The sequence below is a fragment of the Nanorana parkeri genome, unplaced genomic scaffold (assembly GCF_000935625.1).
Source record: "Nanorana parkeri isolate BGI_ZX_2015 unplaced genomic scaffold, ASM93562v1 scaffold864, whole genome shotgun sequence".
Lineage (NCBI taxonomy): Eukaryota > Metazoa > Chordata > Amphibia > Anura > Dicroglossidae > Nanorana > Nanorana parkeri.
The window spans coordinates 42,421-61,462 of record NW_017307132.1 but is presented as its reverse complement, the minus strand read 5'-3'; the positions used below and the strand labels follow the sequence as shown (position 1 = coordinate 61,462).

The 19,042-nt window shown below is 42.5% G+C and overlaps 1 protein-coding gene across 1 annotated transcript in view; it reads left to right on the top strand.

Annotated features, from left to right (window-relative positions):
- CDK5RAP3 (CDK5 regulatory subunit associated protein 3) overlaps positions 1-19,042 on the top strand; it is a 22,543-nt gene that overhangs the window by 1,462 nt on the left and 2,039 nt on the right. The window contains exons 2-12 of the mRNA XM_018565586.1: positions 1,471-1,516; positions 2,287-2,418; positions 3,076-3,176; positions 6,228-6,276; positions 9,501-9,679; positions 9,766-9,902; positions 13,092-13,245; positions 13,326-13,400; positions 14,615-14,699; positions 15,938-16,026; positions 17,684-17,889. Of these exons, the coding sequence (XP_018421088.1) occupies positions 1,471-1,516; positions 2,287-2,418; positions 3,076-3,176; positions 6,228-6,276; positions 9,501-9,679; positions 9,766-9,902; positions 13,092-13,245; positions 13,326-13,400; positions 14,615-14,699; positions 15,938-16,026; positions 17,684-17,889 (1,253 nt within the window). The remainder of the gene's footprint in view (positions 1-1,470; positions 1,517-2,286; positions 2,419-3,075; positions 3,177-6,227; positions 6,277-9,500; positions 9,680-9,765; positions 9,903-13,091; positions 13,246-13,325; positions 13,401-14,614; positions 14,700-15,937; positions 16,027-17,683; positions 17,890-19,042) is intronic.

Genomic DNA, 19,042 nt, shown 5'->3' with positions numbered 1-19,042 from the left:
CGCGCTTCGGACATGGTGTAAACATAGCCTCACACTATTCAGTGTGTTCAGGGCACGGTTCTATACCCTGAATGCACTGGATCGCCTAAACAAGGCTGCTTGCCTTCTGGAGCGGGAGGGGCATGGCGGTGACATTCATGTCAATGGCACCGTAGGCATGCCTCCTGCCTGCAGTGCAATCATCTCCTGCACCGGAACGCCTGGTACAGCAATGCCCTATGTTCCAGTGTGGTGCAATCTCAAAAAATTGTGCCTGTACCATTGTTCCGGTGCACCTCGGGCAGGAGGCGTGTCTGCGTTGCCATTTACATGAATGGCACCGCCGTGTCCCCTCCCGTCCCAAAACGCGGGGAGCCTTTGTTTTTCTGATCGAGTGCGTTAATGGCATGGAACCGTGTCCTGAACGCACTGGATAGTGTGAAAGCTGCAGATCTGGGCTTTGTGCTCCATCCACAAGTGGGTGTAAGACAACATCATCGCGTACATTGCAGGACCAGCAGTCGTGCATTGCACATGAGGAGGTCAAGGGCCCGTCCACATTATGGGGGGACAATACATCATTTTTTTTAGGGCCTGTTTGCACTATCCAGTGTTCAGGGCACGGTTCCTTAATGCTGATTGAAGTTTAGCTTTAGGGTGCTTGCAAACATTTGTCATCTAGATGTTTGGTCTGGGTCAGATCATGCATGTGCCAGTGAGAACTGTACAGGTTAAAGGAGTGCTATGGGGTCAGTGTTTTTCCCCATAGTTCTCCTTAGGGTAACGGGAGGACACAAACTAACGTCCTCCTGTTACCCTAAGCTCAGTATACCGCGAGCTACAGCTCGCGGTATACTGAGACGCCGGAGCGGATCCCGACATCGACGTCGAGATCCGCCCAGCTGCTAAACTCAGTAAAGTTTAGTAAACTAAACTTTACTGAGCACTAGCCATTTCAGCATGTAACAACCACACCATAATATTAGAGAAGACAAATTTGCAAATCCAAATTAAATAATCCAAAATGGCAAAGTAAAGAATAGGGTGATCAGGGGTGCCGTACCTTTCCAAGAGCAATTTGGTAACCAATCGCTGGCCAGAATGAGCGAAGCTTTCACTATCATTCCTCGCAGGCGGAGTGCATTTGGTATCACTCCGCCTGTTACAAGAGCCGGCGCTATAGAGAAGGCATCGGCTTATGCGGCTCTGCTCCCTCCGGTGCCGCCTCGCTTCCTTTAACGCTGGCTTCGTTGGCACCACTGATTCTCTCCCGCGGCTCTTCACGTTTCCCCTTATGCTACCACTGGCCCTGGGAATGGTCACAACTAGGTCTTATTTTTGGGGGAAGGTCTTATATTTTAGCAATTCCCCAAAATAGTACTAAGTCTTTATTATCGGGGTAGGTCTTATTTTCGTGGAAACAGGGTATTTAAACCATAGAACTGAAGTGTGATATCATTCATTTGTATGTTTTTGTTCTCCCCTCCACAGGACATTCAGAATGTGCCCATTGACATCCAGACCAGCAAACTGCTGGGTAAGTAAAGTTTAAGTATTTATGTGAAACAGAAAAATCACAGAATCCAAGTAGTCAATACAGGTTATAATAAAACTACCACTGATTCCTGTTTCCGATAGTTGTCTACAAAGGGTGCTGCAAACTGAACAGTACTTGTATGCATTGCATTCAACTGGTTGCAGTGAATGAAAATCGGGGGAATTTATCAAAATCTGGAGCAGCCAATCAGCTTCCCTCTTCAGTTTGTTTAGTTAGGATTTAAAAATGAAAGAGAGAAGTTGATTGGTTGCCATGCACAGCTGCTCCATATTTTGTCTGCTCCATTTGTGATAAATTCACTTAAAATGCAAAATTTTCTGACTGGTATGATGCCGTGTTTGGTGTAAACTGAACTCTGGGCACAAACACTTTCATTTAAATATATTCCTTAATAAAAACAAAGAATATAAAACTACTTTCCAAACCCAGATAGTATTTATTTTTGATAAGTATTTCTATAGCGCCGACAATTTACGCAGTGCACATTCACATCAGTCCCAGCTTACAATCTAAGGTCCCAATCACACGCAGCCAATTTAGACAGGAGTCAATTTATCTTCCAGCATGTTTTGGAGTGTGGGATGAAACCGATATAAGCACAGGGAGAACATGCAAATTGCTTGCAGATAGTGTTCTGACTGGGATTTGAACAAGGGGCCCAAACTCTGGGGCTGTACATAGCGTGTGCAGAGAGCACTACTGTGGGATCTATCGTATATGCCTCTCATGTTATTTTGTGTCCCTTGCAGACTGGTTGGTGGACAGGAGGCACTGCACCCTCAAGTGGCAGAACAAGGTACAGCAGATCAGAGAGAAGATTAATCAAGCATTGCAGGACATGCCAGAACATGAGGATATCAGGAATCTGCTTTCCGGAACATGTATGTGGAAATTGACATGACGTGTGGGATATAATTGACAGGATATAAGTGACCATGTGCTTTGTCAGGTGTCTTCTTTAGGTTAGGAAATGTTGCATTGATGATATAACAGAACTGCTATGCAAACTCTTTTCCCCAGGTGTCTTTACTGTAACAAGTGGTACAAGTAACAGCAGTACAGGGGAAGATGGAGAAACCTTTGGACAGACATTGCAGTCTGTGTAGAAATTATAATGATACAATTCCAATTAGGAGTATCAAGGTTATGCTCTAGCTTCAGGATTTAGTCTCCCTTTAATATAATGCAGTATAATATTACCAATAAACATAATATTCTGTTTCTGGCTTATGTCATAAAATGTAATATTCAGCCTTACACATGTAGATTATCTGCAGAGAAAGGTCCTTTTCTGATAATAAGCAGTCCTTGTATGGACCACCTCCAACTTCTGAACCAAGGACATATCTGCTTTGATAGTGAGTAGCTGGGATAGAAAAGACCATTGTTTGAGGACGGCATCATTGAGTCTGTGTTGCTTTTAAGCAATCTTGCCCATAGTTCCCAGACAAATGAAGATGGTTCCTACCTGGACTGCTCACCTCTGTCATATTTCATTAGTACAGTCCATGACTAAATATATCTCCTTGTTTTTCCAGATATTAATTACTTCCACTGTCTGAAGATTGTGGAGATATTGAGGGGTACAGAAGCAGCCACTAAGAACCTATTTGGACGATACTCTTCTCAAAGAATGAAGGTGATTTAGAGAAGAGGCTTCTTAATCACATACATCTAAAGTGGTTTACTAGAGTAGGGGTATTAGAATAAATGTAAATGTTTCCTTTTTGCATAACAAGCAGATTCTGTGGTGCTTTAGTTCCAGATCACACTTAAAGTGGGCCTTTACCCGTATCTTTAAAATAACAACAAACACACCTTTTATGTTAATAATTACAATCTACAAACACATACTTCTTGATAATTGCCGGCTTTTTTTTCTTTGCATACCTTATACTTCCTGTAACTCTGGCACATGTGACTAGAACATGTGACCATGCATACCATCTCAGGGGAGGAAAATGCCTCTCATGAGATTACAGACGAGATTTCCCAGCAATGCTCTGCTGATGTAACCTTCCCAGGATGCAACACTTTAGCACATTACATCATTTGTGCCAAAGCTGACCAGGAAGTAGATGAACTCTATTTGTAAGTAAATGAAAACATATTTGTTTAACTATTGAATGTAAGATGATTTTATATCAGCATGCAGAGCTCCATTGCTGATGTGATTTTTAGTGAAAGGGGGTAAAGGTCCGCTTTAATGCTGAACTTCGGGATCATGTTAACTTTTTGACCGCAGTCCCCTCTGTGCAATCACAATAAAAACACTTATGTGTTAGAGGGATGTATCGAAATTTCGTCCGAAACTGGTACTATGGGCAAAATGACAATAGTACCATAACAGCCTAAAATTCAGTACAACCCTCGCTTCTCTCCTCCCCGCTGGACCCCAATCTGTGTCCCCTCTGGACGCCAGTCTGTTTCCCCTCTGATGCCTGCTGCTCTCCCCCGCCTATGTCGGCAGAGGCAGCAGGGATCCGAGGAACACAGAGAATCCAGCTGCCGGCAAGGAAATAAGCTTTCAGGATGCTGAGTGGGACAGTGCAGGGAGGAGAGAGCTGTAAGCTGTCACAGGACGCCGATATCCTCCCACACCTCCCCGCTTGGCCTCCTGTGACAGGCAAGTCAGGATGCAGATGCGGGTTACAAGCACTCAGTGGTCAGGACTGATTGAGTGTTTATAAATAACTGAGGACATAGTATGCTTACTGTGTCCCGAGTTATGAATGAACAGGAAGTGATCTACATAATTTCCTGTTCATTCATGATTGTGGACATAGTAACTCATACTATCTCCACAGTTTATGATTGGATAGAAGCACTCACTATAGAGGCTTCCTGTTCATTCACAACAGGGGCTGCAGAAAAAGAGATTGATGACTCTATGTCTTCAATCTCTTTTTCTATTTTAAAAGGGAAATATCAGGGATCTGTTAAAAATGCACAAAAACAGAAATAAAATAATTGTAAAAAGGTTGGAAAAACAGTCATTTTCAGTCTACAAATTAAATTTTGCTCGATCCCCAATGTCTTGCCAAATCCTCAATTTTTTAATTTTTTTTAATAAATGCTTTACTTTTTGACTTCTCGTTTTTCATCCTGCGCCATCATCAACTGCTGTGGCAGTCAGAGGGTCAAACCAGGGAGAGCATGTCACGTTTAAGTGGCTTACCCTGAGGAACTATGGACTGCATTTCCTGTAAGTCCATGGTAACCCACTGAAGTGCTGGTCGTTGCCTAGTGCTGTTCTGCCACATCACTGTGGGAGAGTCATGACCATGTGCTTTGCTGATTGTACCCACCCACAGAAGAAAGCGTGATGTAATTGCGCATCCTCCTGGTTCTGAGAACTACAGTTAGGAGGTTGTGTCGCCGGGAGCTGTTTCTTCATAGGGAGAAGACTGAGGTGCTTAGTCACAGAAGAAGGTAGGCATCCAAAGAGCTTCATGGAGGAACCTGTTGGGGGATAAACTACGTATGAAAAACAGACTATTGGAAGAATTGTCAGAGGGTGTTACAACATAAATGTGACTATCTTAATCATAGTATTTAAGTCATCCTGGCTGGAGTTCGGTTTTAAAGCAAAAATAAAAATTATATTGCAGCTCACCAATCCTTAGATGTGGTGGCTGATTTAGTTTCTTTTTTCTCAGGCATTTTGTCCATTCTTTTTGACCTGGCGATTGTGCTAATAACACACTTTCTGTCCTAGGGTGACAACTCTCACTCACTGTACTCTATCTCTGGTGGAGTAGTGGCTGTGCCCACCCCCTGTATGTCCCTTCGGTGAGCACTGACAGTCATTGCTTTCTGCAGGGAAGAGACCATGAGCCTAGTGATCAGCGGTTACAGCTGCAGTGTCCCATGCCAGGTTTAAGTATTGGGAATAGTTTATTTTAATTTACCAATACTTCTCCCTTAATGCTGTTGCGTTAAAGCCGAACTCTGGGCACAAAAACACATTCCTCAATAGTCACAAAAACTATAAATCCACTTTGTGTGCACCAAATACCTTTGCAAACCCAGAAATTTGCTTGCAAAAATAGCAGTGGCATCTTCACTGTGCTGCACAAAGCTTGTACAGAGAGCAGAGCTGTAAAAGAGACCCAGCAGGTCCCACCCAATTCCAGGAAACTATAGGGGCAGATACAAGACCAGTCACCCTGCAGAAGGAGAGAGAGAGCAGCAGTGACTGGTCTTTGTCACAGGGAGTTCCTGCGCAGAGGCAAAGTTCACGAGTTGTTTCATGCTGGATTGTTGCACAAATCTGGAAGAAATACACAAAGGACACCAAAATTCAAGTAAGAATACGTGCCTCTTTTTTAAAATTATTTATTTTAGACCGCATTTGTTTAGCTCGCAGTTCAGCTTTAAGCACTGACGTTAGCAGACTTCTTTCAAAGTGAATTTAGATTTTGATGTCAGCATCAACTATGCAGAGCTGCTGCAGGCCATGTGAACCCGATGATGGGTTTAGGTCATGTGACCAGCAATTAGAGTGTCATGGGATCTTCTGGTTATGGTAGACATTTTTCCACTTCTCTGTCCCAGCACTGTTTTTAAACTGGATCTTGCTTTTCTGTTTACAGTGATGTATTGGTGCCATAGTAATCTATTCCTTGCTGTTACAAGAAAAGTTTAAATGTTTATATTTCCCCCAATGTTTATATTTCTCCCAAAACAGGACTGGCAGGAGGTGATATATTTATACCAGGCTGATAATACCTATCTGGGTGAGTGTTAATTGTTTATGCAACTTGATTTATACTGTACAAAAATCTCATAAAATATGTTTTCGTCACCATCCTTTGAGGGATGCAGCTTTATAGACAATAAGCAACTGTGTGTTGTACTGTCCATAGTGTGTTGTACTGTATACTCCATCAGCAGTTGTTTCACAGAAACAGAAGGAAACTGTTCCTTTTCTAATTGAGAACGGCCTCTCCATCAGGAAGTGTTCTGAGGCTCATATCTGTGTTGGGGGACACTAGAGCTGCAGCTAACGATTATTTTCAAAATCGATTAGTTAGCCGATTATTAAGTTCGATTAATCGGTTAATCGGATAAAAAATACATTTTAAATGAGCGTGGATGCGGGCAGGTCTGGCAGCGGCGAGCGTGAGGTGGGGAGGAGGTGTGACGCGCAGCGTGTGTGGAGCCGTGAACAGGGCCAACCAATCAGAAGCCGATTAATCGATTATTGAAAAAGTTGACAACTTTTTCAATAATCGATTATAATCGATTATGTCGATTAGTTGTTGCAGCCCTAGGGGACACCAGATGTGGACTTACTAGCATCTCAGTTCAACAAATAGCTGGACAGGTTTGTTTCCAGGACACAGGGCACGATGGCAGATGCTCTGGTGCCGTGAAATCAGTATGGCCTGATCTATGCATTTCCTTTGCTGAAGCTACTACCTCATCTACTTTAAAGGATTGAAAGCAATGGCATTTCATTCATTCTCATAGCTCTGGATTAACCTAGGAGAGCATGGTATGCCGACCTCATTCATCTGTTGGCCAATGCTCCGTCTCCTTCACCAGATCAGTCAGATCTATTGTCTCAAGGAGCAATCATCAATGCTGCATGTTGACCATTGGATTTGACAGCTTGGCTGTTGAAACCCAGGTTCTTTTTTTTTTTAATCAGAAGTCAACTTTATTGTTCATATGCATGGTACTGACACCCAGGTTCTAAAGGACATAGGCACTGTTGAGTTGGGGGTAAAACAACATTTAGCAACAACAAGGGTCAGGTGCCTGCTCTGTCTGTTCTTTTTGAATATTCTCTTGGTAATAATTCACTGATTCGTACCTTCATTCAAGGTGTTGCACACGTTGCTTCCCCTGTTTGGCCCCCACTCCAACCATGGGATTTTAATCTAGTATTGTTGATGTGACAGAGACCCCTGTTTGAACCTATTCTGGACATTTCCTTGACATTGTTTCAGCATTGTCCTGTAAGGGGCTCCATAAGATTTTACACAAAGGCAAGGTTGTATTGAGACCAAGAACTTCCTTTTTGCCCAAAGTGGTGTTGGCTTTTACCAAATGAGGATATTGTCTGGATGGGGTGAGGGCTGTCAGGATTTACCTCTTGGCCACTGTTTCTTTTAGGCAGATAAATTCTCTGTTTATTTAATTAGGTCCTAAAATAGGTTCTCCGGCTTCAAGATTCCCTATTTATAAGTGGGTTGAACAGGTTGTTGTGCAGGTCTATAAATAGCTAAAGTACCTCCTTTTCCTGTTAAAGCCCACTCCGCTAGAGTTGTAAGTACTTCTTAAGCTTTTCCTCATCAGACCTTTTAGCATCATTGATATGTTAGGCTGCGACCTGGTCTTCTGTTCACACATTCTCGAAGTTATACAAGGCTACTCTTGTTTTCCCTTTGTTTTGGATATTTTATTGTTGGACTTGTTCACTTATGTTGTTTTGGTGTGCCCACCCCTGAGTTTGCACTGCTTTTGGACATCCCTTGGTTGCCAATTTTTAGTAAAGATGTGTCCCTTAATGGACAATAGAGAAAATACGATTTTTGTAATCCTTTTCTTGGAGTCCATTTGAGTCCACTTTCTCCTCCCGTGCTATTTTTTCCTCTTTGGACTACTTGCTGCAACTGAGCAGGTGTAGGTTGGGTTATTGACTCTAGGGGGGCGCCTTCAGATGTTCTGTGCCTAGTATTTGGGATGAACCAATACTAGTATCGGTGCCTATACCAAGTATTTGGGCTCCGATACTTACCCCCGATACCGGAACTTCCGTTCAGAGGGAGATTTCCTCTGAAAGGCAGTGTGTAAAGACCCGCCTCCTGTCTTCCTGATTGGCCAGGAACCCGGCTCCATGCTGATTGGCTGGGAAGCCCGCTTCCCAGCCAAATCAGAAGCGATCTGGCTTCTCGGGTAATGAAAAAACCGGGAGGTGGGTAATGACAAGCTGCCTATCTTTCTGATTGTCCCGGAAGCCGGCTCCATGCTAGCAGAAGTACCGGTATCAGTACTCTGTATCTGCGAGTACCGAAATATAAATATCAGTATTGGTACTCGATACCGAAAAACTGGTATCGGTGCATCCCTACCTAGTATCCATTTCTACTGCAGACAACAGTATAACCCTTGTTTGTTTATTTAAAAAAATCTGTGTCCCTCGTGGACTCCAAGAAAAGGATTTTATAGTGAGTGCAAAAATCCTATTACTTTCCTGTAGTGGTGTCGCTATCCAAAGTAGCTGAAAGTTTCTAAAACGGGTGAAATTATACATGTTCAGGAAATTGACCGGTCTGTTTTGCCTGTATTTCTATAGAATTGATTGTTTTGATATCAGATTGTTGCAGTGGCTTTGCGTCGTATTGTTATCCTCATCATATTGAAGTTTATCTATTAAGAGTTACTGAAATACATTTTTCTGTGTTACCCATAGCAGCAAATTAGATGCAGGTCTGTTGATAAACTTTTGTTATCTGACCTGCACTGAAAAAGTTTGACAGTCACTTGTCTAGCAGAAACTAAACATGATTCTCTGGGGGTGATTTACTAACCTAAACACACGCATGCACCAGGTGCGTGTGATTTTCACACAGCAAAACGTATTTATCAACCAAAAAGTATCTAAAAGCATATTTCCACTAATGCCATATATGGAAAAATCATGCACATGATGCATATATAATGCTGCTTCACAGTTTAGACAAAAATGGTTAGCTCATGCATTTACATTCCTGCATTCATCAACGCAAGCAACACAACATAGAGCTAATTTATACAACATCACCTTGCAATTCATGCTTGGCTTTGCACAACACACCTGCTGGGTGTGTACACACTACAAAGGTGTTTAGATTCCACCCATAGATCATGTTGGGAGGGAACACACTACAGAGGTGTGTACATGTTTGTGGTGTGTTTATAAGGTTAGTAAATCAACCCCTCTGTGTTTCTCTCTGTGTTTCTCTCTGTGTAGCGGAGAGCGGCAGCCTTTTGATGCGCAGTGTGAGTTATGAGATTCCAGCTCTGAAGAAACAGATGGCTCGGTGTCAGCAGCTTGCTGAGGAGAGTGAACGGCGAGCAGAGGAGTGTGTTCAAGGTGCAGCTGAGCAAAGAGAGCAGTATTACAGTAGCTGCAAGCGCTATGGCATCACTGTAAGTGCAGACAGCCCTTCTATTCTGCTGTCTGTGCAACAGCTTGAAGATGAAGTCATGTAGGTGACCTTTATTTCTTTTTCCAGGGAGAGGACATCCGTAGAGAACTTCAGATGTTGGTGTGTGATGTGCCATCATCGCTAAGGAAGGTTGGAGCAGACACAGCTGGACTGTTACCTGCAATTGAGTTATATCAGGCTTGTGTGTCATTTGTGTGTGAAAGGTAAGAAGAGAGGACGTTCTGTTGAGCGTTATCAGGTCTATTATTATTATAGCAGGTGGCTGGTTACAAGACTGCATAGCTTTCAGGGTTTTCTCCTCTGTCTAAAAAACTTGAGTCCATTGCAGAAATAGAAAAAATGTAGTCCATGTGTATTGATTGTAATGTACTCTGTGGAAGGGACACTTTTTAAGGGGCACTTCCACTTCACTAAAAGAAAGTATAAAAAGTCCAAATTACCTGTAATGGGGAAAAAAGTTATATGCTTACCTTTCCTCAGGCTTCTGTGTGCAGTGGGTGACTTCATTCTCTTGCTGACAAGATCCTGGGAAAAAGTGAGCTGTCCAGATCTCATAAGAAGGTGCTGTAGCACAGTGCTGGGAGCGTCTTCTCAGTGAGATTTTGGGTACTCTATATTCCCCAGATCTTGCTGGAAGAAGTAAGGTGTTACCCCCCACAAGGTGTTGCAGGCAGAAGCCAGGGGAAAGGTAAATACTGTGTAACTTTTTTCCCCCCTACAGATGTTTTTTTAAATATTGCTGCTTTTCTGCAAGGGGATGGGAGCCATATAAAAAGCAGAGCGTGTATTTTAGCTGCAAGGTTCCCCTTAATTTTAAAATGTGCTATGTGTAATTATCTTAACCCCTTCATGACTGAGGCCCTTTTTTCAATTTTTGCACCCATGTTATATTCCACATTTTAGGCCTGAAAATGACGTAAAACCCCCCAACATTATATATTTTCTGAATGCCAAGACCCTATAGAATAAAATGGTGGTAGTTGAAAATTTTTATGTTGCGCAATATTAGCGCAACTCCTTATTAAACCACAAAATTTAGTGACAAATTTAATTAAATGCCCCAAAACACAACAAATTACCCATTTTTTTAATGAAATATAAAAGATGAGGTTACAACGAGTAAAACGATACCCAACATGCCCAGTTTACAGATTGCGTGCGACCGTGAAACGGCGAAAAACTGCAGTACCCCAAAAAGTCAATAAAAGACACTTTAAAAGCCCCCACAGGTCATCAATTTGGAGATCCCCCAAAATACTGGCCCTAGGATTATTGCTCTCACTCCGGCGTGCGCGGCGATACCCAACATGTGTAGCGCGTTCGTCGTTTTCATGCGTAGGCGCACCCGACGCGTGTTTACGTGGCGACGCGCGGGCGCGCGGGGGCGGGGTACTTTTAAATTTTTTTTTATTATTATTAGATTTATTTTATTTCATTTTAATTTTAAAAACTGTTTTTTTTTTTTTTTTTACTTTACTTTGACTGCTATCACATGGGGGGGCTTGCAAGCCCCCCCATGTAATAGCAGATGGTGGTGACAGGTCCTCTTTAAGGTGATGCTGGGGGTCCAAAAGACCCTCAGTGTCACCTTTACACTGGAAATAAGCTATTGAAGTGCAGATCGCACTTCAATAGCTTATAGCTGGGCTGCAGGAGCCCAGAACTGACAGCCCAGGGACCGGAAGTGATGCAATCTGCATCGCTCCCGGTCCCATAGAACGGGGAGGGGATCGATGAACGGAAGTTCGTCGACCTCCTCCCCAGCTCCCCGCGGACACAAAGATCGCCGGTCCCGGGCCCGTAGGAGGGGCAACGGAGCCCGGGAAGCACGGCGGGGGTGTCCGGCGGGGGGGGGGCCCCTTCTTCGGGACGCAGAAGCGATCTGGCGACAGGTAAGTCGCCAGAATCGCTTCTGTTGTAAAGCCGACAGTCGGCTCTACAAGTTTAAACAGACTCCCGGCGGCAAAAGTCACCGGGAGTCTGTTTAAACAGCCCCGATGCTGGCGACGTACACTGTACGTCGTCAGTCACGAAGGGGTTAATGACCCGTTTATATTAACTTGCCATCTTCCGCTGCACGTTATACTTACATTAGGCATGCCTATGCAGGCTCTTATAATTAACATTTGTGCAGCGTAAGTGTGATTTGCACAGATATCTGGTAGAAGATGCTCCTATCTTGCAAAGGGCAGTTTTGATTTTTAAGGGAGGTTGAAAGTGAGGCGCTGGATCCAGATTCTTAACCAGTAGAGACATTGTACAGTTGAAACAAAATGAACCACAAATGAAAGACTACAAGTCCAAACAAATGTAATGATGATAATTCCACAAGTTATAATGGAAAAGAAAATGGAAGGCAATGTGTTCAGGGTCCAAAGAGTTTGTTTCACATACTGGTAGTTGATGGGTAAAGTTCCAACTATACTGAAGATTTCAACCTCAATATTACCACTTCAAGACCGTCGAACATACGTGTACGTCCTGGACCTCTATTGGGTATAACAAGATCACAGCTGCTGCAGCAGCCGTGATCTTGCTATCATTTTAACCAGCCGGCTCTTGGCTTCCATGTACAAGTGATCCAGGCAGCATGTAAGGGGAAGCCTGCAAGAGGTATTCACGTCTCATTCCATCACATGTACCCAAAAAAGGAGAATTGTTTATTCTAAACTGCATTTTTTTTTTGATCAATATCAGTGCAGTGTATTAAAACCATGGCTTCGATGGAGTAGGGTTTGAAACCCAAGAATACAGTAAAGTTAAGGTGAAAAGGGACTAAAGCAATTAAAAAGCCTTCCAATTAAATCAGTGCGTAGCACAGTAAAACCTTCTGGTCTGGAAACATGGGTATCGCCCTAATAACTATACACAGTATTTTTTCTTTTATCCACAATCCAATATCTGTCTTCTGCCTAATTTAACCCTTTCTTTACATTTGCAAGTTTCAGATATAGCTCTTTTTTTGGCACCCTGCCTTAAAGGTCAGCATAACTCATAAATACCTTCTGTTGTAAGGTTTATTGTGGCTATGTACTGATTCAGTTGGAAGGCTATTTGATTGCCTTTGTCCCTTTCTCACCAAAACCTGTATGCTTATACTGTTTCATATGACGTAAAAGCAATGTTATGACATTGTCAGTTTATAAACTACTGATTAAATTAGTGTTACCTTGGTCAATAAAAGTATCAGTTGCTATAAAAAAATGGAAAATTTCTGGGTGATTCTAAACTATTAAATGCTAGTAATCATGGAGGCTGTCATAAGTGCGCATTATATTTATAGGCTCTGCTTCATGTATTGGACACAGTAGTTATGCAGACTTGTCTGGTCTATCTTTAAAGGGAGTTAAGATGTCTTAAAATGCATATTTAATAACAATGTTTTATCTCAGTTCTCCTGAGCAGGCTCTCCCACTAATTTGCCATGTGCAGAAAAAAGGAGATACTACAGTTTATGAATGGCGCTCTGGAGAGGTTCCAAAAACTGTAGAAAGACCAGAACTTAAAGAAGCTGAGGACCTTTCACAGCATGCAGTAGAGGGGGAGGTAAGTGATTGTATGCTTGTGCTATTAAATATCATGAATACTGTCGACATTGTCCTTTTAAACACTGGTATGTCTTTCAGATTGACTGGGGTGACATTGGAGTAACTACAGAGACTGTGACGTCAGAGGACATAGACTGGGGCATTGTTTCAGAGTCAGAGGTAAGCTGCTGTGCTTGGCTTTATGAAGAATGGGATGCCTGGTGTGTATGATTTTATACTGTCATTATTAGCTAGATGAGCCACATGTCCCATGTCACTTGCAGTTTTTCTATTAAGTAAATAAATAATGGACTTCTGCTGTACAGCCATCTGTGTAATAACAGTTAGGGGTCCTACCTACCCATGATAGAGACCTAATACTTTTAAATAGATATTTTGATTTATATATTATAGAGTTCAGTCTGCCACCATCTTTTTTTTTCCAACTTCTGTAAGCATCTGAAAGTTTTAACTTACTGATCACGGTGTACTACTGCATATTCCACATTTATTTATTTTATATATATACAATATTTATATAGCATCGACAATTTATGCAGCACTCAACATAGAGCACATTCACATCAGTCCCTGCCCTCAAGGAGCTTACAATCCATGGTCCCTATCTTGCATGCATACATACAGGGCCAATTTACCTACCAGCTTTGAGTGTAGGAACCCATGCAAGCACAGGGAGAACATCCAAACTCCTTTCTAGTGACCTGGCCGGGATTCGAACCAGGCTCCCCCAGTGCTGCAAGGCAGAAGTGCTAACCACTACGCCACTGTACTGCACATCATCGTAGAAATATGCATTGCCTCATTATATAAACCCTGATGTGTCCCTAATGCTGCAATGTTTTGTCCATCGTTGGTCTGCTTGGTTTAAAGTAGATCAAACCCAGTTACTTCATATATGCTTTAATGTATTTTCAAAAAATATGTTTAGTCTTTTAAAATCTTCAACTTGCATTAAAAGAATAAGTGGTAATCCTGCCATGAAGTTCCTTGTTCAAGCACTTTCTGTTAAAAGGGTGACAACTGTCTCTGAATTGTGCTACTGCATTTTCACCTCGTCGCACGTGCCCCTAGTGGGTGATTTACAAGCAGTTGTGGAAACGCACATTGTGCAAGGGTGGTTCACCATTGTCACTATCTAGTTGTTGGCCCTAAGCAATGATGTGTAGCTGACAGTTATATGATAAAATTGTGTTGTTTGCACAACTTGTTGCATGCTTGTTATGAAGTGTGACATTTTAAAATATTTTTTTATATATGCTAATAATTGCTAGAGCAGGACATCATTCCGCTGTTCTCAGCTATAAGTAATGTTGGTTACATGCTAAGATATGACATAAACAGTGATTGGTTGGTATTGTATTTTTCAGGCTACAGGTGCAGATGGCATTGTCTGGGACATTGGGGAAACCTCTCCTGATGAAATAATCTCTGTTGTGGAAGCTGGTCATGATGGTGAGATCTAGAACTAAACAATATAGGTGAATTCACACCACATGTGCTGGGGCTGTGTGGGCTGTTGCTTTCAGCGCAGCCCCAATGCAAGAGAGGGCAATTTGCATTGTCACAGATGGGCACCATCCACACCACGGCATTGCGGTGGGAACAAGGTGGTGTGCGTTAAAAAAAAATTACGGCATTTCTTACTTTATTTTAGCACAGCGGGATGTGACGCAGATCAGTGGATCAGCACTGTGTCAGGCAGCACACACCCTAGCCACTGTGCGTTTTGCGCAGCAGCTGGTGTGACTGGATCATACATATTATGGGGAGGTTTAGCTATGCTCTGGGTACTGAAAGGTTTATCTCATTTGTTCAAGGAACAGTCATTGACTGTTTCTGTTCTTTATGTGGAGCATAGTCTTCCTACATTATAGTGGATGCCTTGCCCTTCCTAAATTTACTTGAACATGAGAAAATTGCTCCATTATATCATACATTAAAGAGACATCTTTTTAACGAGACGTACATCACCTTGATACTGTTTGCCAGGTGAGCTTACCAAAGGGTTTAACCACCTGCTTTGCTACCTTGTGTCAGCTTACCACTACTGTTTTTTTAAAAAGCTGATATATTTGTCTATGCTCCATAGGTTTGTAGGTATAATGCTTGCCCCAGTATGACTAGTCAGTAAGTGTAGCCTTAGCTATAGCAACCCCTGTTCCCTTAAGGCAAGCTGGCCTACCGATACTTAGTACACGATGCTATATTCTTTGGCCAGGTAGCACAGATGACAGAGCAAAGGTTGGGGCATAGAGTCTCTGGTACAGGAGAATACAGAGCTTCATTCTGGATGGCAGGGACAGAGCCTTGGCAGGAGCATACCCAGGGGGACATGCAGAGAGGTTGGTACAGGCAGAGACTTATCCAGCAAACAGGCAAAGGGTCAGTCCAGGCAGCAGGCAGAGACGTGGTTACTAGAAGCTCCCTAGGTGCCCCCCTCTCCTTTCTCCACAGCCATATGTTTGCAACTTATGTTTGTACAGCAATCCTTTGTTAAAAAGATAGTTTGATTATTGGATTGTCCGTGCACAAGTTGCTGCCATTTAAAGCCTCAGGGCACCTTTAGCCCTTGTTAAAAGTGAATATTGCCAAAACGTCGGATGCAGTTTTTTCAAGGCGTTCCATTTAATAAATCATTACACCCAATAATGTCTGTCCACTCTGGTCACTAAAGATTTTCACTATTTCAGTACCCCCTGGTGTGGCCCGAGGGACTGATGCTCTTACAATTCTGGAAAGTACAGAGACCCGAAACCTGTTTGTGGATGAACTCATGGAGGTGAGTTGGCAGTACTTTTCTTCCCGTTATGTGATGCACTTTTTCTATGTTATAAAATGTAAATGTTCCACTGAGCACTTTTATAAATGTAATTTGACCTTGATGAAACATAATCTAGTCGTTGATTTAAACATTTCTGTATAAGGCCTCATTCACACTGCGTCTATGCCACACGGACATGTACGCCCCGGGTAAAGCAGTCCTCACGCATAGACAAAGCACAATTTGCCTTATGTTTTATTGTTTCTGCTCTAAAAAAAAATGTCGCATTTTTTCACATCTTGTTCCAACGCTCTATAACACAGCACAATGTGCTGCTGCGCATAAAGTTAAATCAGGGCTAATTAAATAAAGCTTTTTTTTTCAATGACAGTTGTCATTTTCCATTACAGTTTTTAATTGGCGCACGCGGCGATACCTGACATGTCTAACACAATCGTCGTTTTCCTGCGTAGGTGTCCTTGCTGCCTCTGCTGATACAGGCGTGGAGAGCAGTGGGGATTCAAGGGGACACAGAGCACAGCATGCATCGGGCTCCCAGTGGGGGGGAGAAGGGGGGGGGGACAGAACTGATGTGATGGCAGAGGGGCCTGACAAAAGCCTAGGTGCCAGGACGAAATTTCTAGTCACCATAACACCCTGACGCCTGGGATTTGTCGAGCTCTGAGTTAAATGAAGTTTAAAGTTAACAACCCATCAGTGTGCATACACAACATATTGAAGCTCATGCCTGCTTGTGTGAATGACCCCTCATTTCTGTTGAAAATGAACCCTTGAGTTCTCTTGTCTATAGTCTTTTCCTGCATACTTGCCCCTTCCTTTCAGTGCCCATTTTCTTTTGGTTGTTATGTCCGTCGTTTTCTTCTCCTTTTAAAGTTAAACTATGGGAAGATATAAGATCCCACAAGGCTCAAGATCCTATAAGGTGCAAAATCATATTTTGCTTCCTAAAGCCTCCCTTCTCAGGTGACAGCACTCAGGCGTGAAGATAGATCACTCAGCCACTGGACACTGCATTGTGGGATCAGGAGGTTGGGTGTTTACTCTGTCTGTATTGCAGAAGTTGGTATATTACAGAGGAGCTCCTACTATGCTCTGAGGTGGGAGAGGGGGGTTATTGCCACAAGAAAAGCATAATGTGGTATTATGCCTCTTTATCGGGGGTTTTGGTTTGGTATATTTGTTCCCAATACATATTTACTTTAAGCTGTCCATGCAGTATGCGGTTATAAGGAAAACCCAGACCTAACGTGGCAGCTACTGCCTTGTGTGTGAGTTGTAAATGAGAACTCGCAAGTAGACAGCAATTCTTATACTGTACTATAAGCGACAAGTAAGATAAAGAATCTGGCTATGTAATTATGCAGCTTTCACTTTACATGGTATTCAGGGTCGGAAGAGGTTGTTCAGGAATTACAACAACTCAGAATCATTATTTTTGTGCAGATCTAAGTATGTTCCTGATTAAGTGGAAGTAAAGCTTAAATTATACAAATTCACTTGTACTAGTGTGATTTGCTGATAAGTCTGTATCCGTATTTCTGCATGCTATTCCTTGTTATCGTTTCCCTCTTTTCTAGCATTATGATGTCTCTCTATCACTCTGGTTTCCCAATAACATCCTTCTAATCACTGGTATGTTTTCTCTTCATCCAAGCTTGAGGTCTTCCTATCTCAGTGGCTCCAGGATCTAGATAGTGATGCTGACATTGTCACAGTCACACAGTTCCAGACCGCTCCAGTCATCCTGCAGGGACAGCCTCGGGAGAAAGTGATGGCAATGTTGTCAAATGTTAGAGATCTGATTGGCCGGTTGACAGATGTGAAAATGCGTCATCTTTTTCTCATCCTTGCCTCTCCACGGTGAGTGTGATCTGTTATAAGAGGTTACGTTCTTGTGCATGAATGGTTAGGTCTGTCCTTACAGAAGATAATTGTGGAATCTTGGAGATTCAGTTGTAGATAAGTATTTTATCTTGATGGGCTATAATAAACCTCTGGCATGGAAATGATGGGAAGAAAGGCTGGTTGAGATGAATTGTTTGTTGGTCTGTAGACTGTTGTTCCCCCAAGACAAGATTTGCACTGTTGGTTAATGAAGAACTCTGGGTAAAAGTGTTCTTAACTCTTGCAGTGGGGCTGCCCCTACTTTGCAAGGGTTAAATGATTATTTTTTATTTCGGTGCAAAACCCCCCCCTAAAGTTAAACTCACCCAAACCGCTTAGCTGGCTGCCTCCTTCCTCCTACACTGCAGCACTGGAATCTTCAGCGTCTGTGTTTAGAACGTGATGATTTACGGGACGTTAGCGTAGAGAGGCTCCAGGGACCGATCTAAGAGCAAGCCAGCTCGGAGCATTGGGTGAGCATAACTTTTTTTTTTTCCGTTTAGCACCTAGACAAAAATGAGCACTTAACCCTTGCAGTGCAGGGATAGCCCCACTGCGAGGGTTAAAACAAATTCTGCCCAGAGTTCTGCTTTAATGCATACCAATCATTTTATTTTCGTTTAATAAATGAAGGCCTCCCGTAAAGATATACCGGCCATACAAATATATGCTGACTGTCTGAAAGGAAAGTGGTGGTGCCACCCAAAGCAAACAGACATTTTCTATCATTAATCTTCTGACCTGCATTAGAAAAAGAAAAAGCTGGTATTTGGTTGGGATGTGGTCTTATGGGCAACACACAAACATAGCTGACATGTTATGTACGCTGGCTATGTTTTTTTTAATTTTTATAAAAGAACCCCCTTATTCATTATTTATTACATTTTTTTTAATGTAATCTTTATTTCAAGTTTTTCCAACGTTACAGGAAATCAACATAGAAACACATGTTTGTAGGGACAGACAAAAATAAAAGATCCCTGTACAAAATTCCATCGAGGTGCCGTATGGCCACACGGCCAAACAAACACGGATATAGCTCATACAGATACTATTAACTGGTACCTAAATAGGCACAGCTTCAGGAAAGGGAGAGGGACAGAGAAGAGAAAAAAGATAAGCGAAGAAA